The 25,736-nt window shown below is 41.4% G+C and overlaps 2 protein-coding genes across 2 annotated transcripts; both read left to right on the forward strand.

Annotated features, from left to right (window-relative positions):
* The first annotated feature begins 1,733 nt into the window (after window positions 1-1,733).
* Window positions 1,734-3,329, forward strand: LOC146610206 (potassium voltage-gated channel subfamily A member 3). Its single transcript, XM_085345449.1, has one exon. The coding sequence runs from the start codon at window positions 1,734-1,736 to the stop codon at window positions 3,327-3,329; it is 1,596 nt and encodes a 531-aa protein (XP_085201575.1).
* Window positions 3,330-16,253: 12,924 nt separating this feature from the next.
* kcna2b (potassium voltage-gated channel, shaker-related subfamily, member 2b) lies at window positions 16,254-17,747 on the forward strand. The gene has a single exon (XM_085345450.1). The coding sequence runs from the start codon at window positions 16,254-16,256 to the stop codon at window positions 17,745-17,747; it is 1,494 nt and encodes a 497-aa protein (XP_085201576.1).
* The last annotated feature ends 7,989 nt before the right edge of the window (window positions 17,748-25,736 follow it).

A 25,736-nucleotide genomic window follows, 5' to 3' on the forward strand; every position in this document is an offset into this window, starting at 1 on the left:
TGGTTTTTTGCTTTGTTAGATATGACAGTTATTTTATGGTAATTTTGTGTCTTTTCAAAGCTTTTGTAGTGAAATTGTCTGTAAGGTATTTTGGGTGTAGTCACTTTATTTGAGGTGAGTGCTATACAGTGGCCCAAACTATGATGCAACCTTTGTTGTTTATTTAGTTAATTTATCGGTTTAGTTTAGCATTTAAAGGTACTTATAACGGTGTGTTTGCGTGGTAACGTGAAGGTTGACATATCTGACTCAGTAGTTGGCTGTACCCCTTTAAATGTTAAACATTAAGAAATGAAGCCAATGTAAATGTTTATCTCAACGTAGTTCAAAATGACAACATGAAAAAATAGATAAGAGAAGCTGCACTGAGTCTTTGAGTAATTCATGATCAGTTTTAGCAGCTGTGTCAAAGGACTGTTTGATGCAAGTGCTGATTCAAGCAAAGAGTGGGTTTAAACCTGTGTTTAAAGTTCTGCCTCAGACATACTTGACTTAAAAACAAACACACAATAATATAAATGAATAGTTTGAATAGTCACCCCCCCCCCCCCCCCCCCCCCCTCCCTTTCAGTACCTCGGACAGCAACCACTCAAGTGACACCTGGAAACTGTACACTGAAATTATACAACACTGTCTGAAGCAATAAAAAATGTTAGAATTTCTATTTGCTTGTCGTTTTCCTGCCATACTGGATAATGATAACATGAGCTTGCTTGTCAGTCACACACATCCCCTTACTAGAAGTTTCCCATATGTGGTCAGTTTTAGCAGTGGGGGGAAAAGTCACGTTTCAGATTGCCTTTTGACAATAAATAATGATGAATGTCAAAAGGGCAGGTACAGTACACAGCACTGTCCTGGGATAGGTCTGATTATAAAGGTCACCTGACCTTGTATCATATGAGCTGAGGTAGGATCTGCGTGTCTCTTAATGTCTTATTAATAATGATTTCTTCGGCACTTGCTTCTTTTTAAGCTTTTCACCAAACATTGAATTTAATTTTATGCTGCTGCTGTTATGTATTCATCACACATCGACCTGACCGAACTACCTCCTGTCTTTCTCATCCCCGCGCTCGCTGATCATCACTTTAACACGTACCATTGGGACTCGGCATTAATTATCTCTCAGATTTCAGACGGGATATCAATCGTTAACCATTTTCCTTGAGCCTAATTTAAATAATATTATCGCCTGCAGAATTAGGTGCAGTACTTTACCAGGACACACCCTAATTTATTTCTGGTGCTGGTGCATCTTTTATGATACTTTCGAGTGGAAATGAAGCTGTGATATATTCATGAGCAGCCTATTTGAAAATATCCCATCTATGGGCAATGACCTTGTTTAAAAGGAGACTGTTTGTACTCGCCAAGTGTGTGTGAGAGAGTCTGTGTGTGTCAGCGCGCGTCTAGAAGACGGGAGAGGGGTAGAAGAAGGTGGGCACGCCCAAACGATGTGCTGAGTGACGCCCGTCTGTTGCTTTTTCTGTATAAAGGAGCGTCCAACGATTGGAGGAGGAGGGTGAAGTTACCCAGCGCTGGCGCGTCGTGGGCGGGTGGAAGGGCTGTTTATAAACCCAGATCTTTCCTCGTGGGCGGGAAGAGCAACAGTGGGGAGTGAAAGTGAAGCGAGAGAAGAAAGTGAGAGAGACGTAGAGGAGACAAGTCTGTGGTGGCGACGGCTGTGGTTGACCGGGGTCCGCGGAGGGGGCGAGGCGGCCGCCCCTGTATGCGTCTTCAACCGCGCATGGACGACCACCTCAGCCTCCTTCAATCACCCCCGCCAAGCGCAACCAAAACCCGGGGCGACAACCTGGTGAACCACGGATACACCGAGACAGAAGCCGACGTGATGACTGTTGTGGCTTGTGACAACATGCTAGAAGAGTCAGCGGCTCTCCCGGGCCACCACTCTCTGGACCGTTATGAACCGGATCACGAATGCTGCGAGAGGGTGGTCATCAACATCTCAGGGTTACGATTTGAAACGCAGCTAAAGACTCTCTCGCAGTTTCCAGAGACGCTGCTGGGTGACCCCAAGAAGAGGATGAGGTACTTTGATCCCCTCAGGAATGAATACTTTTTCGATCGGAACAGACCCAGCTTTGATGCCATCCTCTATTACTACCAGTCTGGCGGACGCATAAGAAGACCTGTGAATGTGCCCATTGACATTTTTTCTGAGGAGATACGCTTCTACGAGCTGGGCGAGGAGGCTATGGAGAAGTTCAGGGAGGATGAGGGTTTCATAAAGGAGGAGGAGCGACCGTTGCCTGAGAATGAATTTCAAAGACAGGTGTGGCTGCTTTTTGAGTACCCAGAGAGCTCTGGTCCCGCCCGGGGAATCGCAATAGTCTCAGTCTTGGTCATTCTCATCTCCATTGTCATTTTCTGCTTAGAGACATTGCCGGAGTTCAGGGATGAGAACAGGGATCCAATCACCATTGCGCCTGTGATAAATGGCACACTCCCCTATTTCATCAGCCCGTTCTCGGACCCCTTCTTTGTCGTGGAGACGTTGTGTATAATCTGGTTCTCATTCGAGCTGCTAGTGCGCTTCTTTGCATGCCCGAGTAAGGCCACGTTCTCCAAAAATATTATGAACATTATAGACATTGTGGCCATTGTTCCCTATTTCATCACACTGGGCACAGAGCTGGCAGAAAGACAAGGGAACGGACAGCAGGCCATGTCTTTAGCCATTCTGCGCGTAATTAGGCTTGTTCGGGTGTTCCGTATCTTCAAACTGTCGCGTCACTCTAAGGGGCTTCAGATTTTAGGACAGACTCTAAAGGCCAGTATGCGTGAGCTGGGCCTGCTCATCTTCTTCTTATTCATCGGTGTCATCCTCTTCTCCAGTGCTGTCTACTTTGCTGAGGCAGACGACCCAGAATCGGGTTTCAACAGCATCCCGGACGCATTCTGGTGGGCTGTTGTCACCATGACCACAGTGGGCTACGGAGACATGCACCCCGTGACAATTGGGGGAAAGATTGTGGGGTCTTTGTGCGCAATTGCTGGCGTGCTGACTATTGCCCTGCCTGTACCTGTCATCGTCTCCAATTTTAATTATTTCTACCACAGAGAAACGGAGGGCGAGGAGCAGGCACAGTACTTGCACGTGGGCAGCTGTCAGCCTTTAGCAGACACCGAGGAGCTGAGGAAGACTCGCTCTTCTTCTTCACTCAGCAAGAGCGAGTACATGGTGATAGAAGAGCACGGGATAAACAGCACGTTCAAACAGCAGCCCAACTTCCCCACTACCGCTCAGAACAACTCGCAGAATTGTGTGAATATAAACAAAAAGATTTTCACCGACGTGTAGCCATTATTTTAGAGCCATAACATTGAACACAGGACGTGGTGACGAATCAACACACAGCTGGTTCTGCCGTTGCGCACCAGCGTGTGGAAGCAGCTGTAGATCAGAAAGAAAGAAGAAGAAAAAAAAACAGAAAAAAGAAGCGAAAGAACGAAACCTGTACGTTCAGAGATGCTGCTTTGCTGTCCATTCAAAGAATCGGGATTTTTCATTTCAGTGGTATGAATTCATAATTCTGTGTGGTTCCATTCGCGCTTGTAAGAAGATGAAGAGCTCCTTATAAAGTTTTAGGCCTACCATTCTTCTCTGAGTGAGGGGGGTTGACCTGTTGTGAGTCGGGCAATAGTGAGTATATGTTTCACAACAGGTAGACATAGAAGCTGTATAACTGTGACAGATGTGCACAAATGTATAATACTTGAAGGGCACTCACATTGTATTAACATGCGTTATGGGTCGTGATCCGTCCATCATCGGCTATGTATAATATCCAGAATCATTTAAATATGTTTGTGTGTGCGTGTTTAAACACATGTGACGTCTGAAAAACACAGTTCAGCATATAATATCTCAATTAGAGCGTTTTGTGCTATGCCTTTATTGTGCGTTAAAGTCTAGTCCAAATGCTATTCTCTTTAAAAAAAAAACATATATATAAGAATTCCCAACAATTTCTTTGTATGCATTCTCCTGGTTAGCTATTTTAATGGTTAAACGGCGACATGTAAACACAGGGGCCAGCCGACTCCAGCTCTCATTATCGATGCAAGACACACGTGCAGCGAAGAAACACTGAGCTTTTTTTTTTGCGCACACAAACAGTGATCAAAGATGGAGCGTGTCTCTTTTCGGATGCCTCGAATATAGCCCACTGTGATGCAGTCTCCATGGCGACGGTCGTTACCTCGGTAACCCACCCAGTCACCGTTACCATGGCACCTTTGTTTCCACAGTAACCTCCCAGATTGCTTGGAAGCAATATTGAAGATTTTCATCTTAATGGGTTGTCTTCGGTGTGTAAGAAGGATGTTGGGGCACCGTGCTTCGCTGCATAAAAAATAGACGCCCAAACACGCCCACTAACGCTAATCTGCAAGCCCCCCCAGTGACCAGAACAACGACACGAAACAAATCCCACCAAGGAGGTTGTTAATCACAACAGTCCTACAAAACAGCACAGGCTCGACACAGATAGCTCCAAAGCTGTCTGTCAAGAGAGGCCGAAGAAGAGACATGTGAGGAAATTGTGAATGGACTGGGAGCACATTGTCTGGCTGCCCTGAGTGCGCTGCTGTCGGCGTTCAGCAGAGGCTGCTGTTCTCCCACTAAAACAGCTGGTAAGTTCTAAGCACTGTGGTGCTCGTCTCATTCTGAACGATCACTGTGGCGTAAGTCATAACATAAGACCCGCGGCTTTTGTTGTTTGGAGATTTACAATTTACTGAATGGAAAGTTCAGGCAGGTCATTTCAATCTAACAAGTTATCATCACGAGACGCACTGACGCTAAATTAACCTGCACTCAGGTTAAAGGCCGGTCAGTTATCTACAAATCCATTTTATATCGTTATTGTGACGTAAGAAGGTTTTTTGGCTTTCGTCCTTCATCGAACAGTGTAGTGATGTCATGCATGCATGTATGTGTTTTAATGTTTAGACCCTCGTCAGTCTTTGTGCAGGATTTGTGATCCTCGTGTCTTTCACCTTCGGCTGACGCTGTCTAAGAAATGAGTAAGAACACCGAAGGCGTGCTCACACAGGTTGTGTACTGTGCTGCCCCCTGGTGGCCGTAATCTCCTAATTGAACAGGTGCTTTGTGACCTTTGTCATTTCTCATTGATATGAAGGGGATGTGATATTAGAAAGCAAGAGAAAAAAAGAAGGCTTGTACTTGTAATAACTGAATACATTGTAATTATTTAAAAAGTAAGAAATGGAATCTGTAATGGGGGTTTTCTGTTGTTTGCTTGGTCTTAAAAGTCTTAAAATACTCGTGCGTTTTCATGTAACACAGTCCTATCTTTGATACCATTGCACTGATGATCCTCCAGATTTATGTCTGTTTATGCCCAGTGTCCGCCCTGACTCTGGTCACTTAACTGAAAGCAGAGACGAGAGTGAGGCAGAGATAAAACTTTCGAAAGCCAGGACAAGGGAAATATAATTATTCTTAAACTATTGACTACGCAATTAAATGATTACACAAAATTACATCTTTTGTGTACCTTTCCAGTTAGTGATAATCATGGTAGCTTCATTTGGAGGGACACCCTAAAAGGCAAAGTGGGAGGTGCCTCAGATTAAACCTTTTCGTTGATTGATTATAAGTTTTCAATTTGATCCCTGGCATTTTTATATTTTTTCAGTGGTGAGCTCCATATTGATCATCAGTTGGAAGCCTGCTCATTTCTCATGTTACATAAAATCTCTAGCAGAGGAAAACACTAATAGATCAGAAAGTGAATAAGCAGAAATGGGAGCCACTTGTTTTTCACCTAACTGGATTGGCCAGTCTGGAAGCCTTTATTTCCCGGGCCTCTAATAATCCACACGATTGTTAGAGACATTGCACACTGCAGTGCACTCATCCTTTCAATTTTTGTTCACTTCTGCTAATTTCAAGTTGACACAGGTCACTTGAGAGTTACAATCATGTCTGTCAGACTTTAATTTCCTGTCCTTAACGCTCTCCTCACTAAGACGTTATTCAGAGTTACACAGTTCTTGCCCGACTGTTAATGAGACAAAAGAAGGAAGAGAAGTAGCTTTGCTTTTGCAGAGACCACAAAACTAATAGTTTTGCTTTTCCTTCCCCATTTTGTCTTTTTCTCTCTTAGGTGAACTCTTTCTCTGCTCAGACCTCCTGGAACCCCCAACGAAACCAGTTAGACTGCCTCCCATTTAGGTAAACAAACTAAATTGATTTGATACAGGTGCTAATTACTTAGAAAAGCTGAGTCATTTTGAAGGCATTTAGATTAGCCATTAGCCTGCAGTGACCTTATTTTTCCATTTAGGGGCGATGCGACTCCGGTCTTCCTGTTGGGCCAGATTGGCCAAGTTAGCAATTGAGACAGAAATCTCTCTGGACTAATTCTTCCCGCCCTGCCTTCTTGCTCATCCTGGTGCCCTTGAACCTGAATTAACAAGTTGTGCCTATTAATCACCCTGCCACGCCCCTCCAGCGAACCACAGCTCATTCCAAAATGCAACAACATGCAGTTTTGAAAAGCTTATAATGGACACTCAACATCCAGTTTTGTAGCTGCAGTTTTGTAGCTGCAGTTTTGTAGCTGCTTCCGCGCTGAGGCTAAAGCACTGTGAATGGAACCATCGCAGGGTCAGAAGTTGTTGAGACAGTGACAGGATTCAGCTGCAACGGACTTTTTCACCACATGCTTTCTATATAAAATTCAAAAGGATAGATGCAGAAAACAAGACAGCAATTTTGCAAAGCACTTTCGCGTTACTGGAATATCAAGGATTTTTGCATTCTGTATTCACCTTTCCGGGAGGAGATGTTCATCATGGACAACAGCTGACCAACATTAAGACAGAAGTGGCAAAAACCAAGGCCATCCACAAGTTACTGCTATAAAACTGTGATACAAATTCAACGACTGTTAGTCATTTGCCTTTGTTAGTTCTATGTGTTGTGTATTTGTAATATGTGAGACAAACGCATATGTACATGTGCTGGTCGCTGCTATTCCATTGACATATACTGTACGTGGAGGAAAATACAAAGGCGTTTATGCAGACACAAACACAGACACATGCAGCACATACACATGCCTTTGGACGGCTTTCTCCTTCCCAGAGTGCACTCTTGATTTATGGGAAAGGGCAAAATGTTGTCATGGGGGGCATTTGTTCTGTGTTATTTTTGTGCTGTCTTAAACATGACCCATGTAGAGTCTGAAAGTAGCCAAATTGTAAAGGAAAATGCACTCATTTACAGTTGCAAGGCAAAGTTTTAGTGCCACTTACTGATATATAATGTTGGATCATTTTCCTCAATAAATCAGTGAACAAGTTTTATACTTTTTGTTGGTCTGTTTAACTAGCTTTTAGGTAGAAATATAGACACTCTGAAAAGATTCAGAAAACCTTCCTGCAGCTACGTCCAGAGGGATGTCTGGATTCAATACATTTCCAAAGTACATTTCCACTTTTAAGTTAACTAGAAGGGAGACTAACAACCTGTGTTTAGTATCCCTCTGCCTTTCTCTCACTCTAAATTGTTCAATAAAAGAAACCTATTAAATTTGCAGTTAAGCGTTAATAGAATGAAAATACATGAAATGTTTTATAGCTGGGCAAAGAATTAGTGACTGCCTTACCTGTGCAACATATAATGCAATTAAGTACATGATATAAAATGGTTTAATCCTTCAGTACTGCAATATTCAATCATTTCATGGGTTTTTCTGGATTCTGCTGTGTGCAGAAATGCTGTTGGCACACAGGATGTGCCACTGTTTAACAAGTGTTTCCCGTGAAGAGCCTTGCAACATGACAGTCTTTTAATAGTGAAAAACAGTGCTGGCCCAGAGTCCTTTGGTTACAGGAAAACACTAACACAACAGAAGAAAGAACAAAGAGAGCTCTCTGTAGCAGCAGGACCAGACAGGAAGCTTATGACGGAGTACTCCATCAATGAACTAGAAGGGCAATATTGAAAATAAAAGAGACGTCTCTCTGACAGATTTAGAAAGAAACATTTGGTGATTCCTAAATTTAATTCTACGTCAGACGTTTGGATGCCCCCTGGTTTGTCTGGTTGCACCTTAAAGAGCACTGAGCTGTGTTAGAGCACAGTGGAAAACTTCATGTCATCTCCCAGGCGAAGAGGTAAATATTAACATTGTAACAAAGGTTTGCAGCAATCATGCTGTCATGCTGTGTATGAGAAAGTGTGCTTTATTGCTGCGACGAGCCTGCCAGTTCACTAACCACTCTGCCATCTCTCTTGGCAAAAGTGTGGCTGAAAGAATCAAACCACTATATCTTTGGTTGTCTATTTGTGTCTGTTTTCATTCTTTTGCTTGTCTGTTCCTTCAGTATCAAACATAGGAGAAGGCACAATGTGGCAGCCGATCACAAAAATGATGTCATCAGACCTCACACTAGCCACAGGGCTAATGCACAACAACTCTCCATAGTAACAGGGGAGGGCTGCTGGTGGCAGATTCAGCCCTCTGCAGGTGTATTTCAGAGCTAATCTCTTGAGCTGTTGGTGTTACTGTAAACTGTGCACAGGGAAAGGTAGAGGCTAGCAAAGTCTAATTTTGTGTATCAGTGTGTTTATTAGAATTGTACACTGTGTAGACTGGGTTTCACCATGCAGGGACTCGATGTGAACAGCAAGTTTAAGTTGAAACAATTTCAATATTGTGAGCCAACATCATCCCAGCACACACATAGTATAAAACCTTCACAATCAAAATGCCAACAGATCTTGAAGGGAGATGATGGAATGTCCCTTTGGATGTTTCTGGTCACCTGTGATCAGAGGAAAGAAGTCGTAGACACAAAATGTACATAAATTTTCCAAGGTTAATATTATCACAAGAGACACTGCACTTTGGGGCAAATTTTAATCCATAATTTGTTCCCTTTTGAGTCTTTTTTGGCTTCTAACACTTTAGGGGAAAGTCTGGATCATTAGCTGCAAAATGCTCCTCGCTTAATAAATATGAAGCAACTGAAACAGCTGCATACTGTGGCCCAAACCAATGCTTTCAGGGATGGGAATAGAGAAGCTGAGGCCCAGGCTGGTAAACAGTGAGCCAGAAGGTCTACAGAGCCCTCATTACAAGTAAATCCCCTCCATACAGCCTTCACACATCATCTTTCTCACTTCATTTGATTTTCATAATTTGAATTTTCAATTTTCGTCTGTTGTTTTTGAGAAACAGCACGAGTTTAAGACATGAGCGGAAAATATAATCAAATAACTCCACAGAATAAAATTCTATGTCCACAGAGTGCCAGGACTTATCAATTATCAACACATGGGTAAGCTTTTTTAATCATTCCCATTGCATACTTTGGTATATTTGAATGTTATTCTCTAAAATATATGCTTATGCTTTCGACCCGAGGCGAGATCAGTTTGTTGATGATTAAATTTTTAATTTTATGTTAATTTAAACCATTTTTTATTTATTGGCTGCTTGACATCTTCTAACAGTACCAACAGCTAATTGTTATTTTTAATCATGATTACATTTTGTCTTAAAACCAGAGTCCAGATTAGAGTGAACACACTAATGTTCTAAAGGAAGGTGTCGACTGATTTCAGCTTCAAAATTCTTCATAAAAGAACTTTCACAATAAACTCGTGACTTTCTTAACATAAAGTATAATAAAGCATTTTATGCCCTGGTCATGTGACACAGTACACACGCCTCTTGTTGTTTTTTCCTCTAGTGACTCCCAGTTGTGTGATATTTCCCTGTTCGCTTGCAGAGCTACAGTCTTGGCACTGCAGGAAACGATGGTTGCTAAGGATGATGATGCTGTTGCTAGTGCTTCCACTAAAATCAGATTATTTCTTACTGCTGATTGGCTGATCAGTACCAGTTTTCAGCCGCAGGCGTAGCAGAGAACACAGGACTCCCTGTCCAGTTCTGTATACAAATGCAAAGAAAGAAATACCTTAGAAATACAAATATACACAGTCTGACACATGCGGGCCTGCAAGAAGATTTAGATTAAGCAAGAGCAGGATGTTCATTTGCAATCTTTTGCTGCCAAAACAAAGAGACAAATGGTAGAGAGGCTGACAGTTTAACACAGAGACACAAAGACGCTCCTGCATTCTGCTGCATGACTCATCACTGTCACCGTGACCTTTATCTGCTGCCCTCTCCACCTCTGTTCTTCCATCCCTCCCCTTCGTTTTCATTTTCTGCATCCCTCATTTCTGCATTTCCTGATGGCTTTTTTTCCATCCTCCCTAATCTAGTGTCTTCTGATCCATAAATATAAGCTCTTCCTGACACAATTTCCACCATTTCTCTGGTGTCTTTCCCAATAGTTGTTTTTCCACAACTCTTAGTAATATAATACAAATATACACAGACAGACTACAGGCAGACTGGTGCTTGATGCTTGTGGCTGACAGACTATGGTTTGTATACATTAACTGTTCATTTAGCTGAATTGTCCAGACAGAGAGCACTTAACTGCTGCCCACAGTTTCAGAAATTCCTTAGGGAAAATGAATGTTCAGTGGACGTGTCAGGCCACCAAGAGCCTCCATGCAAAGGTGATGTTTTAATATGTTGCTTATAGATTCAGCAGCAAATATCTAGTGATACAGAATACATGCCATTTGTATACTCCTCTCTTTGCTAAACCACACCCTCCAGATCAGCAAGATCATTGATTTTCTCTTGTTTTCTAAGGTGGAGAAAACAACGGAAAGTGAAACCACATCTAGAATCAATACCGGAGCACTCTGCTCTGGAGGCTTTCAACAGACAGGTATAGAACTTGCAAGGTCATTTTCTAAATATAGAGAGAGACCCCAGGGGGAGACATGCAGAGAACGTGAAGAGTGGGTGGAGAAAATGAGAGGAAAAAGAGGGATGAATGGCCAGAATAAGCTGATGAACTCCTTGGTGTGTCATACAGGAGCCGAGTTCTGCAACAAAGATTCGTTTATTTTTGTTCTCCATTTACATTAACTGCAGTTTCAGAAACATATTCATATTCATTTATACATGTATAAAGAAATGTGTGTGTTTTTGCACATGGATTTTTGTGGGCTTGAAGCCACAAAGAAACAGGGAGTCAGTATGTTAAGGAATGTACCGATAACAACAGCTCATCACTGCACGTGTGAGTGTGTTGCATCTAGTAAGATATCACCTGCTGCAGCACCAGCAGAGGTCACACAGGACAAAGCTCCTCCCTGCAGTCGTCTGTCATAACTTAGATAAACAACCTCTCTCCCTCACTTGGTCTCGTTCTCACTCTTCCAGTCATGCATGAGAAAGGCTGGAGATTTTAGGTGTGCATGTCCGACACACATATCCTAGTCGTGCCATAATCATTTCAAAATATTCGTATGCCCTTCTCTTTCAGGAATAATGGTTTCTGCGTAACCTCTTCACTTAGATGTTATCCTGAGTACTAAGACTGTATCCATCATATTTACTTCCTCTAATCCATCTTCTAAAAAAGAAAGAAAGAAAAAACAAACAAACAAAACAGAGTGCTTGGGTAGCATTTTGGAGCATAAGCTCCAATAAATTCACTGGCTATCACAACATGGTACATATTTAATACAGTGAAAAATAATGTTTGCATGGTTATTGCAGTCATGTGGGGTCAATAGTTGGGAAGCAATCTAAAGTTTCCCTTTCAGATTTTATCTGGCCTGCTTGGCTAAACATAAAACACAATCAATGCTCCTATTAGGTTCAGACTTGGCATAACCTGAAGGTAAGAGGGAACTGGAGATGGATCTGGCTATCTGGAAGGGGTTTGGGTCTGTCAAACTCTGGGTAAACTGTGTGGCATTGATATAAAACTGTTTATACTTTATATGTCTATGGGCATTCAAAGCCCAGCACTGTACCAGCTAGGAAATACCAACTTTATGATTTAGGTCAAGACTTTAGTTACCACTGCATTTTTTGTTGATATATATATATATATATATATATATATATATATATATATATATATATATATATATACATATATATATATATATATATATATATGTATATATGGTTTCATCTGAAGTATAGATATGCGTTGTATCGCTTCAACATAGTACAACAGTAATTAATAGTGGGATTCCAATAAGACTTCAGTTAGCTGATGATTTTTTTATTTGGTTAAAGAAATAAAACGATTTTTAAAAAATGTATTCATGGTTTAGAACAGTGAATTCTAACATGAAAAACTGATGTTGGATCTTAAAACAAAAACACAAAACAGCTGCAAGACTTAAATAAACCTCACGTCACTGTGACCCTTTCTGAATCCCATATTCTATAACATGCTCTACGTGCACTCTTCCTCATCCCGTGAGTGAAAGTGTGTTTAGATAATTGCTTTCAACATGGTGGTGGAAGATGAATCATTGTTCTACTGACACCCAGCGCGGGATATTGGAAGCTGGGCTTGCTCCTGCATTTAGAAATGGGCTGTGTTCATTTACATTCACAAACAACTGAAGATTTAAGAGTTCCAGGGCATTTATCAGTAGAACCTGATAACACCAGAGTGGCAAATACAGTGCAGTACCGTAAAAAGTATTTGTTCCCTTCCTGATGTCTTATGGTTTGTATTTATCACACTTGCTTCATCATGCTTCAGATCATCAAATAAATTTAGATAAATGCAATTTGCAGATGTAGTTATTAAAATCATTATTTCATTTCGGGGAAGAGGAACGGGCCAAACCTAGCTGTGCTGTTTAAATCCAAGCTATAAACCAAGTCAGCTTGAGCCTCATGGCATTAACTGATGCCTGGACATTCTCCTTCAGGATTTTCTGATAGAGAGCAGAATTCATGGTTACATCATTTAGAGCAAGTCGTCCAGGTCCTGAAGCAGCAAAGGAGCCCCAGATCATCATGCTACCACCACCATGTCTGACTGTTGGTATAATGTTGTTCTTATGAAATGCTGTGTTGGTTTGGGGACTCAAACCTTCCAAAAAGTTCAACTCTTGTCTTGTCAGTTCACAAAATATTTCACCAAAAGTCTCGGGGTTCACCATGACGTTATTTGGTGAATGCAAGGCGAGCCTTGGTGTTCTCAGTGGTTTTAACTATGTAGCTCTCCCATGGATGCCACTTTTGCCCAGTTCCTGTCCAATTTTTGAAACATGAAGGCTGTCCTTAACTCATGCAAGTGAACCCTGCAGTTTTTTTTAGATGTTGTTCTCAGTTCTTTGGTGACCTCCCAGGTCACTGATTTACTCTTGGAGTAACTTTGGTATGCTGGCCACTCCTGGGAAGGTTCCAGGATATCTCCATTTGTGGGTAATGGCTCTCACCAGTGGTTTACTGGAGTCTCAAAGCCTTGGAAATGGCTTTGTAACCCAAAGTGATAGATGTCAGTGACTTTGTTTCTCATCTGTTCCTGAGTTTCTTTAGATTGTGATTGTGGTGATTCAATTTGAGATCTCTTTCACTTTGTCAGACATGTTCTATGTAAGGGTTTCTCGATTGTGCAGGTCTGGCAGTAATCAGGCCTGGATATGGCAAGTGAATTTGAACTCAACTTTTCAACAAATGAGCTTAATCACAGTTGATAACGAGGTGGGCAATTACAATTTTAAATAGGGCCAGTCAGGTTTGGACAGGTTTTTTCCTTCATAAAAAGAATAATTTTTAAAAATGCAATCTTTTAAAGTGTAATCTTTCTCACACACACACACACACACACACACACACACACACACACACACACACACACACACACACACACAAAGCGATCAGGACAGGGGTGTTTCTATGTCATACATATAAAGATTAACTATTATAATCATTGGAGAGACATGAATTCCAAAACTATTCAAGACCGTCAAAAATAACTTTGAGCACCTGGGATTTTGTTGTTTTGTGCATTAGCTGTTTAAACGTGTAATTTCCCCTACAATTCTCCCTCACTGTTGTTCACGGTGTTTTTGTGCCTCTCTTTAGCCCAATTCTAATTTGTTATGTGGATATATATCCACATCGGAAACACAACAGAAGCCAAGTCATTAACAACATTTTATCGCTCAAATTTTTTCGGCCATTCTCTGCCTCTAAGGGTTTTTTTCTTCTTCTTCTTCCCCTTAATCTCTTCTGAGCAGCGCGTGTTTTGCTTAGAAACGCTTCCACTCTCTAGTGGGCGATGCTTCCTCTTTAATGTGGAAGAGTGAGGACAGGAGTGTCGGGGGGTGGGGAGCGCAAAGGGATGGGGCGAGGCGCACAAGAAGCTTTTAGTATGCGCTGCAATGCCTAACTGCAGCCCACGCATCTCTACTATGGTGAATTATGGTGAAATATGAGAAACACGGGAAGAGCCGGCAGCTCAAAAACAGTTAGACGTGATGAGATGACACAGCCGCTGGACTGATTAGTCAAATAGGGGAAGAAGGGCACATATGAAGAAATAGACGAACGACCTCAAGACACCTTTTGAGAAGAGAAAAACTGGATTTAACAAAACATTAATAGGCTACATGCGTCTGCACAACAACAAGACAATCGCGGTGAATTCCTGCATGCCATTAGCCTATCTGAAATAATGCTGCCTGTACTCGGACAGATAATGCTATGCTGCTTTGTTTAGTGCATGGAGACTGTTGTGGATTTCCATGATCCGCACAGGATAGGGCTGCAAATGGCTTGAGCATGTCTGGCACCTGCCCCTCCAAACTAACTCGCGCTTGCAGTCAACTACAACATTTCCATTTAATGTCTGAAAATGCATGAACTTGGCTGCTTGGACTCACATTTATTAGCAATAGTTTATTTCGCCATCAGAGGGTTGGTTTCATCCATGGAGTTGTGAATGCATTCTGTTTCTTAGTGATGTGCATCACTGGTGTAGTCATATGGATTTTCCCCATCCGAAAAAAAGGATGGTGATATTTACGTTGAAATAATTAAAAAGTAACATTTTTTTAAACAACTTAGGAATCAAACAGGTGATTCCGCGTTATTTCTTAAATCTCCTCGGCGGCTTTCACAGTATCTTTTCTTCACTGATGCCAGGCATCAAGGCTGTCGTTGTTTTTGTTTTGGGCGACGGCAGTGTCATGTTAAATTTAACTAATGTCAGGATTTTAAGTGTGTTTAAGTGCAAACCACTTGCCCCCACCGTCGTCCCCGACCAGCTTCAGCCTGTAGCGTAGCTGCATCTCGGCATGTGCCCGCTGGTCACTGAAGCGATGGAGGTAACTCCTGCATCCTCACACCTTGTCCCCTCTCCCATTCCCACTGCCGCCTTGCTGCAGCGCCAGAGCTTCGGATGATATATGAGTGACAGGAAGGAGCTGCTTGGACCGAGGGGAGTGACTCAGGACCGGGCACTCTGCTTAAGATTTACCAGCAGAGGACAGAGACTGTAAACAAGCCCAATACGTGCCTGTGAAAAGTAGCAGGTAGGGGCTTTTGATTGATTGATTTTTTCAGACCTTATTTTAAAAATCAAAAGCTGAAACAAGTTTTTTGGGTTTTTTTGTGGACCACCGTTGCTTTTGTGCAGCTGCTAATGAACAGAACAGATGTGTGTTATGTCAAACACGTGAATTGACAAATCTCCCAAAATCTTCTCTACTGAAAAAACTACGAAGTTTATTAAATTAGGTAAGTTTTTTTTTCAGCATTGGTAGGAAATGCTGGTAACACCAGATTTATAGAGGAAGCTCATCTCAGAGACTGTGGAGCACTGAGCTCATAATCAGATTTGTTGGTTGTAATTGCACCCTGTGAGAGTGGATACTGTATTACTGGCCTGCATATTGATCCTGCAGTGTGCTCATATGAGGGAGAACTCATAACCTAATACACAGACACAATGGAGCCAGCGCTCGCAAATGGTTCTGCCCCCACCAACTTGTTATTTTCAAATGCTCTGCTTTCAAGGCTTTGAAGTAACATGGCCTTTCTGGGAAATAACAGCAGCTGAAAAATGTTTGGTTTAAGAATTGACAAAATAAGTGGATCATAAATGTTTGCCAGTGAATACAAGTTTCTGAACAAGTTATTCGTTTAAAGTCCCATAAAAAGTAGAGCGTGAAGCATGTGCTGATCACATTAATATTAAACCTACCTCTGCTTTCTGTCTGTTCCTTTTAGCAGGCAAATCTGCCTGACTGTACAAGTGTGTGGAGACTTTACCTACTTGTGGCCCAGCGTGGCCCCGCCCGGTCTGAAAGCTGCAGGTCCCATCTTCTTCCATCATGACGGTCGCTACCAGCGACCCTGCGGATGAAGCAGCAGCACATCCAGGTCAGTCTCATGACCATTACGACTCGGATCCGGATCATGAATGCTGCGAGAGGGTTGTCATTAACATCTCAGGCTTGCGCTTTGAGACACAGCTGAAGACACTTTCCCAGTTTCCAGAGACACTGCTAGGTGATCCTAAAAAAAGGATGAGGTATTTTGATCCGCTCCGGAATGAATACTTCTTTGATCGGAATCGACCAAGTTTTGACGCTATTCTGTATTATTACCAGTCTGGAGGGAGACTGCGCCGGCCTGTTAACGTGACTCTTGACATTTTTTCTGAGGAGATCCGGTTTTATGAATTGGGTGAAGAGGCTATGGAAATCTTCAGGGAGGATGAAGGTTTTATAAGGGAGGAGGAGCGGCCTCTGCCAGAAAACGAGTTCCAGAGACAAGTGTGGCTTCTGTTTGAATATCCAGAGAGCTCAGGACCAGCTCGCATCATTGCCATAATCTCTGTCATGGTGATTCTTATCTCTATTGTCAGTTTCTGTCTGGAGACACTGCCACTTAATCGAAACGAAGATGAGATGTATAACTCACTCCAGTCCACATACAACACCACCACTCCATCTGCAAGCTTTTATTTTACAGATCCTTTCTTCATTGTTGAGACGCTTTGCATCATCTGGTTCTCTTTTGAGTTCCTAGTTAGGTTCTTCGCCTGTCCCAGCAAAACTGGATTTTTTGGCAACATCATGAACATCATTGATATTGTGGCAATCATCCCGTACTTCATCACCCTCGGCACAGAACTAGCAGAGCGGCCAGAGGATGGCCAGGCAGGCCAGCAAGCCATGTCGTTGGCTATTCTCCGTGTCATCCGTCTAGTTAGGGTATTTCGTATCTTCAAACTCTCACGTCATTCCAAGGGACTCCAGATCTTAGGGCAGACACTGAAGGCCAGCATGCGTGAGCTGGGCCTCCTCATCTTCTTCCTGTTCATTGGTGTCATCCTCTTCTCTAGTGCGGTCTACTTTGCAGAAGCAGATGAGCCAGTTTCTCAGTTCAGCAGCATCCCCGAGGCCTTTTGGTGGGCAGTGGTTTCCATGACAACCGTAGGCTACGGAGACATGGTCCCAACAACTATTGGGGGGAAGATTGTGGGGTCTCTCTGTGCAATTGCCGGTGTGCTGACTATTGCACTGCCTGTACCGGTCATTGTATCAAACTTCAACTACTTCTACCACAGAGAGACAGAAGGTGAGGAGCAGGCACAGTATCTGAATATGCCAAGTGTGCCTAAAGCCAGCTCAGCTGACGAGCTGAAGAAGAGCGGTCGGAGCGGCAGCGGATCCACTCTCAGTAAGTCTGACTATGTGGAAATCCAAGAGGCAGTGAACCACAGTATGGAGGACTTCAGATCAGAGGCCAGGAAAACAGGAAACTGCACCCTGGCCAACACTAACTATGTAAACATCACCAAGATGCGTACAGATGTATAATGCGAGCTCGGATGATTTACTTCTGCTGGGATCTACAATAACTGTAGTGGGAAGCTAAAGGTCCGCATACTGATAAATGTATGGGGCCCAGTATAGGAGTACAGAGCAGATCAGTGAGATTAACGTGGAGAAAGGGTCAGTAGAGAAGACCACATCCTCTCCCACATCATGTTCATACTATAGAACTGTCAGCTGTCGTATTCACGACATTGTTAGTGTTTGCATGGAGTTAGTCTTACCTGTGAAAGTAGTTATCCTGCCTCCAACAGTAGCAAAATTGTAGCCTAACCATAATAATCAATAATAACAATATAAAAGGACCACTAATTTTTTTTATCTTCTTTCTCTAATTGCTGCACAAAGGATGCATGATAACAATATTCCAACAATATTACAGACGTGTCATAACTTATAAAACAGGCCACTCGATCAGCATTCATGGGCAGCTTTAATCTGCTGCTCTAACTGCCAAGGTCCAGATACACAGAAAGATCATTTCAACCAGATCACACCGAATTAAGAAAGAAAGAACGAGAGTGCAGCACCAATATGCTGGTGGCCATGTGCACTAGTATTCATTCCCTTGCTACATCTTGTCTAGTACAAGCTAGCAGACACAGGTAGACACCAACAGCCTAAATGAGTGCTTTGCTGTAATTCTGTACACCACATTCTTTTCCTGCCATTTCTTCTTGATGAAGTTCAAAATGATTTACAATGTCTATGCAGGGTGCGTGACTCTCTCCACTCGAAGCCTTTTCTTGCCTCTAATTAGTGCAGATTAGCAGGTGAACAGCAGAACACTGAACAGAGTGAATGTCTTAACGTATTCTACTAATGAGTGTTTTTAATATAATTAATTTATGATCAACGTGGTCTTATTACATATATTTTCATGGCCTTAATGTTGAATGAAATACTCTTTTAGTGTTCTGGGTGAGTTTCCAGCCTCTTTGCTGTAACCTTAGACACGCAGTTAAACGTGTTCAGCTTGACATCACTGCCCAAAATAAACGTTGCTGTTCTTGACTTCAAAGCATTCCATGTGTGTAGGAATAGATACAATGATTTTGTGGGCAAATTGCTGACATTCTGTTGCATATATCAACACAGCTTAGGTCTCATGATCAACTGAAATGTATATATGTCATTTTTAAGCTTCAGCTTTAGTGCCAGCATTTGAGTTTACTGCAAGTCTGCTTACGACGTCTTAAGCAGTTAGCTGTTAAAACAGAGTAATCTGACCTAATCAAGCTGCTTCACAGCGTTATCCTTTAATGGCCTCCATCTAAGGCAGACATGAAAAGGGAACATTTGTTTTCCTCTGAAAGTTGTTATGTGCAACCACCTGCTAAATTGGATCTTGGTTTGTAAAAGACATCAATTTTCTTTTGTTAATTTTGTATGCATTTTTTTCCGTTTCTGCACCCATTTCAGAAATCATTCCCCTGGCCCAACATATTTAACTAACCAAAACTTTTGCAGTTCTGATTTTGCAAAGCTGCATGTCCTCAAAAGTAATCATTGGTGCATGCATTAATATAAGTAATATTTGGCAATAAAGAAAGGAAAACGTACTTAATTACATACATGGAAAGTTCTAAGTTAGAGAGGGTAGTGTGTTCATGTGGCAGCTTATTAGCTACCTCCAGCATAGGAGATGAAAGATATCACACTATGATCCGCCCTGTGGATGCTAACAACATCCCAAACTCTTCACTTTTCTATTTGTTATAGTCTGTTGCAGTCATGACCTAGTATCTATGTATCGTGAAAGCGCACCGTCTGCTGCCAGCTCAGTGGATGCACTGAGTTTCATAGCTGATCAGTCAGAGTTTTTGCTCACCCAAGTGTATTTGTAATGCTCCAAGGATCTGTCTGAGTGCTGCCATCTCTAACATATAGGTCCATCAACCTCGGTGTGTAATATTTTGTGGGTGAGAGAGCTTATGAGAGAGAAATAGACTCAGACACAAAGAGACTGTGAGAGAAACGTAGAGCTTTCAGAGACACACAAGCTGACGTCACTGCTCTCAAATGCTGCTCCCCTTGTTTCCAGGCTAGAATGACAATGGTGCTCAGCGTTAGCACAGTGTTTACAGCCTATGTACTGCATATATTAAACACATGCACATAGTATATTAAACAAAGCAAACTGAAAGGAAACACTCCGTTGTGATGATGTCCACAAGTGCGTGTGGACCTGTGAGATAAGCTACAGTGTCTGCAAAGGCAAGTTACTGAAGACTTAAAATATAAGGAAGTAGAGCAAAGTCTGTGAAGGGAAGTATGATCATTCAAGTGAGACAACACTGCCGCAATTTTCTCCCTTGTATTTTTCTTATGTGTATTTGCATTACTATGAGCTGCTCCTGTGTACAGGAACACCTACGTATATATGTCACTTCAGGCTTAGGCTGGACGCTGTCTTTGCTGCTCTTCTTAGCAAGCATACAACACCTGAAATGACAACAAACTCTCAGAGGAACCAACAGCGTGGCACATCAGGATCTAAGTCATGGATAACACGGCTTTGCTGTACTGCACAACACGAGTAGACTTGTACACGGACACACATTCATACAAACACTGGGCATTTTAAAACATACAGACAGTGTACACAGATGCTTACCCGAGAGATGTAATCTTATGGACAGACGCATTTCTGTGACAGACTTCGCTGCCACAACGGACCTAAACCTGCCGATTGTGGGGTTTGCACAACTGTAGCCATGTAAATGTATCTAAGAGTTAGAGCTGCTTTGATTATGTCGTCAAGTACCTAATGCTTTAGAACCAGACTCTGCCATGTGTAGGTTCCTGCGTAATAGAAAATCCATGAAACTGATTTGCTTTGTCAGAAATGATAAAATCCTGTTGTTTTTCACTCTGTTTTTGTATTAATTAGCTGCCTTTGAGCCTCAGAAGTGGATGGACTGAGGTTTGATGCAGAGCTTGGTCAAATAAATCCTGTCTCAGTACAAAGTTACTCTCAGAAAACCAGTCGCTCTGCTCTGTCTTCTTCAACTGTTTGACAGGCAAAAACGTGTGTGAATGAAATATAAGATAATCCTCAGCTCATTGACTGTGTTGTTGTCTATACTTACAGCTGTCTATGCTCACTATATGTACAAGGATTGTTTTATCTGCTATTGTATGCAAAAGAAGGAACTAAGAATCAAGCTGTATATTATTACACCCAAAGAAATATGGATTTGAATGTCTGTCCTTATCATGTCCTATGAACATAAACTAAAAACAGAAAATATCTATTCAGAGATACTTTCATTATTTAAAATAAATGTATATTATAAAGTTATTATGAATTATACTGGTCTCATTGATAACATCAAGAATATATTTATGCTAACATGCAGCTACTGTTGTGTTTTTCTCATGTGGATTCACACCGTGGTGTCCTATAAGCAGCTGTCACAGAAACGATAGTGAAATCGGCTGTGACATCATTTTGTGTGAGAAAGAAAACAAAACAAAAAGGAAAAAGCTGTAACAGAGCGTAGGGAACCGCTACTGGAGCATCTGCTCTCATGTCCATTACATAAGGTGTATCAACCCTCACCACCTAAATGGTTTCGTGTCCCGCTTTTCGCCTTAAGTGAATCTTGTGCTCTCTGTGGATTACTGAGAAAGCAAAGTGGCCTATTTATAAAACCAGCAAGGAGGGGAGTGAGCGAGAGAGAGCAAAAGGCCCTCGACTTGTAATTCATCAGAGTGGGACAAGTGCAAACATTTCTCTGAATCAGAACCATTTGGCTCTCCCCCTTGTACCTGGTTTTTTTCTCCTCACGTCGCCTTGCTCACTTGTCAATATTCCAGTCATATTGCCCACTAGTGGTTCCTCCTCCCTGCAGGGTTATTGTCTCTTGTCTTTAGTGACGCTTTGGGGCAATTTTAATTACTCTTGATTTAGTGGCCTTGAAAAGTAGTGACATTCGTTCACAATATTACCAATATGTTTTTGTAGAGCTAGTCATTTTGATTGACATAAGTGCATTTGCTTTTATGCTGTATGAGGTAATATCTATTAGGCCAAGAGAGTGTCTCATGTGCAGGACATATTTCCCTGATGTACTGTGAGCTGATTTATACCCGAACATGCAGCCCTCTTAATAGCCTGAGTGCATCTTTACATTCATGTGTGTGGAGGAGGGGAGTTTCCTTTTTCATCAGTCCTGTATGGATGGTGAAAGACCCCGTTTTAATAACACTAGGTTTTCTTTTTTCTGTTCACAGGTTTATGATTTAAACAGCTAGAGGACTGTGTTATGTGAACACTCCATAATCATATTGGGTAAGGAAGACAAAGATAAATACATAAACCTATAAAAAGGTTAATTAATATGCCAGATATTCGATGGTGGATGGCTGACAGCCTGTCTGTGCTTTAGATGACCTGATGTTATTTATAGCTTTGACATAAAATCTATAGCCAGCTTTCACGATATACCTTTGCTTCCAGTGACCTGTTAATCTTCAGTATTCTCTTTAATTGTTGCAGCTGACTTGCTTTGACACCCATTAATAAATCGATCCACATAACAGAGACACGTGATTGCGGCGAAACAAAGACTCAACTGCTAATGTTCTAACTTCCCTGTCTTACTGAGCTCCGTCTGTCTTTCATCTGTCCATCTGTAGTGTTGGATTCCTCCACTACCTCTCCAACCAGAGCTTGATTATAAGGTCATTGTTTAGTTTATCTCTATATCTTTATTTATAGACACACATACTCACAAACCTCATTACATTAATACTTTGTGTAATCCCCCAGGTGGTGGTTTTGATCTTTCTTTCAGTTCTCCATCCTCATCTTTTCCAGTAAATGTCCCCACCCACACACCAATAAAACACAAGCCACTGAGAACACACTCAGATATCTAAGACTAATTTAATCCAGGATACAAAACGCTGATATGATGATCGAGCATTCTGGGATAAAAGACACATTCACTCAGGGCTTCATGTTCCATTATGTCATATTTCCACATAATAGGAACACAGTGAGACTGGTCACTACTTCAGACAACAAACTGATACTTTTACTTTCCTTTTTAACCTTGTTTGACTAATAGAGCATAGCATCTGCAAATCCTGCTGTTTTCATGATTTCCTCAAGTGTGAAATTTGCAGGCAGTGAGATTGTTTCAAAGTTGGGACGCACATCAACATTCTTGGGTTTGATACATGAACTGAACCCGACTGAAGTGCCTTTCGTTCATCAGCTGTGCGGCTTTCTATTAGTCTGTCTGACAGACTGGAGTGGGCTGCTTAACTGTATGCCTCCTTCATGCGTTATTTTCATCTGCCCCCTGGTGTCGACAAGGTGGAATGACAGTGTTAACTGAACCAATATCTTATTTTATTTATTTGATGGAATGATTTTATTACTTTCTCTGTTTTAGGTTAATGCATAGAAGACAGACATTTCCCAAAACTAATGTGAAAAAATAGGAGGCTGGACCAGCTTGTATCCCTTTTAAGAATGAAAAAGCACCAGCAGCAGAAAATAAGATCAGAAATACGACTACGACTACTACTACTACTACTACTAAGAATAATAATAAGAATAAAAATAAGAATAAGAATAATAAGAATAATAATGCAGTGCCAAGAAACTGATACATACATACACATATTTTTTTAGTACTTATGTCGATTTGAGAAATGTTTTTTTGGTTTTGTGTATCTGCCAGTAAGTCGGGGGAGCAAATTATATCTACTTCCTCTTGTCCTCCAACCAGTCATTGCTCACATTTGAGATTCAGCACAGTATTAGAGTCTTAATATATCCTACTTCCATTAATAATTCCTAAGCTCAACAATCATGTCCTGTCCCCTTTCTGGACTTCTTTTTCTTTCTTGTTCTTTTATTTCTGTCTTTCTGCAGCTTTTTTTCAACCTTCTCACAGATTCAACTTTGTGTCAGTGAATAAATTATTTTCTGTCTGTATCTTTTGTTCCATTCCACTCTTACAACACTGCAAACAGAAAATTTCAGATATGCATGTGCTGCCATATTTCCATCAAACACACATTAAGAGATTTGGTTAGTGCTCCTTTGTTCTTTATGCACATTTGTGCATCAATCAACTAATATCTGAGTAATTCTTCCATCACTAATCTGCCTCAAACAGAAAATAAGGATTTAAAACCTCATCATTTAAGGATGTAGCACATTGAAGATATCAGTTAGGGTGTCAAACAACTTATTCATCTCATGATAAATTATTTTAATAATATTAGATACAACAGACATGAAATCCTCTTTTTCCCTATGTTTTCCTATCACATCCCATTGTCTCATAAGTGTTGTCTTTGTAGTTGGCTTGCCCTGCTTTGTCTGAGTTATTTTTGTCACACGAATGAAATAAGAGTTGATAATAACAGCTTTGGGAGGGGAAATAGAAGTGTGAATGAATGAGAGAAGCCCAGTAGCTCAGGCCTGCTGAGACATGTAGCGCAGGATTCCCATAAGAAGAGAGCAATGCTCATGAGTATGAACTGAGATTGTTAAAACAGACTTATCCAGAAATGGCCCCATGATCGACAGGCGACCTGTCCAGGGGGTAACCTACATCTTTCCTTATGATAATTGGGATAGCCTCCAAGTCCCATATGGCTTTGAATAATAATAATTTTTTTAAAAAAGTTAAGAAAATGGACAGATGGATGTGTGCCTGTGTTGTCTGGATAGCAGTAAGAAAACTATGAGATACATGTTTATATGTTGGAGTAAGTCCAGTCTTCAAACAGAGTAGTGAGGTAAATTATACATTGCTGAATGATGCAGCATAAATCTGAGGGCATATCCTAAGTATTTGCAAATGTAGGCTACATAACACTGAAATTAGGACAAGATTACACTTAGTGAATAGTCAAAATGGATATCTGCTCTCTTCACTTCAGATTTAGAAAGATGTAGATGAGATCGTTACATAACCTAACTGTGGCCAGTCTGCTAATCTAAGTCCATTTAGCAAAAAAATGCATAGGCCACTGACTCAACAATGCCTATGGGAAAATAGACAGGGTTTATCTTTGGGAAAGGATCAGGAGAAGCTATTTTTGGCAACTTAAATGACGAATTTGGGGTTGTAATGTTTCTCTTTGGGTTTATCATATTTGTACTGTTTCCTTAAATGTCCTAATTAACTGTGGTTTTCAATGATTTGTATCCAAAAGGGAGGCGGCCCAGCTGTCTGTTTTCTTTATCACTTCTGCACTGCTACTCTCACTTCTAGGTCTGGGAGACATTGAAAAAGATTACAAAATCATTCAAAGTGGGGAAATTACAATAAAATAAAAGCATACAATGTATTACAAACATACATTTTATTCATAAATGACTCTGAAACAACTTTTCATTTCTTTTCTTAAATAAACAGATAAGAAACTAGTGTAGGGGAGAAGCAAACGGACACATGTATGGTGGGAAATGTGTTATGATCAAAATTTATGCTGTTGTGATCAAAATGACATCATCATGAATAAATATACTGTGTGAATGGTGTCGTAACAGGTTAAACTGCTGTTACATACAAATAAATGCGTACGGTTTCCCAAAGAGCAGTCCCACTAGTAGCCTACAGGGGGCAGCCTTCATCCTTACAGGGATATCAACCTCACGTGACTGTGTTGATCCCAGACAGTGGCTTCCCCTCCCCAGCCTGAGGCTGTTCGCTGGTCCAGAGGTCAGCCTGTGAAATTATCTGTGCCAGCCACATCTATTTAAACACTGATGATTAGACATAGGATTCAGCTCTGCAGTCAGTATATCTTATTCAATCAGCAGGAGTATCTTTTTGACCTGAGTGGCTCATTCAATATGCAAGATGGGGCTTCAGTGAACCTGCAGTAGAACTGTTTTCCAATGAAAAACCACATAAACCCAGGTGCTTCACATTAATCTGGGGTCTGCATCTAAATGGAGCAGAATGTTCATTGGTTTAATTAGTAACACCTGCTTTA

Source organism: Diplotaxodon limnothrissa, linkage group LG20, assembly GCF_057381915.1.
Source record: "Diplotaxodon limnothrissa isolate DT_005_m linkage group LG20, D_limnothrissa_male_GT1.1, whole genome shotgun sequence".
In the NCBI taxonomy this organism is placed as follows: domain Eukaryota; kingdom Metazoa; phylum Chordata; class Actinopteri; order Cichliformes; family Cichlidae; genus Diplotaxodon; species Diplotaxodon limnothrissa.

Excerpts from the sequence above, each read along its gene's own strand:
- LOC146610206 (XM_085345449.1), top strand. The coding sequence starts at position 1,734 with ATGCGTCTTCAACCGCGCATGGACGACCACCTCAGCCTCCTTCAATCA.
- kcna2b (XM_085345450.1), top strand. The coding sequence starts at position 16,254 with ATGACGGTCGCTACCAGCGACCCTGCGGATGAAGCAGCAGCACATCCA.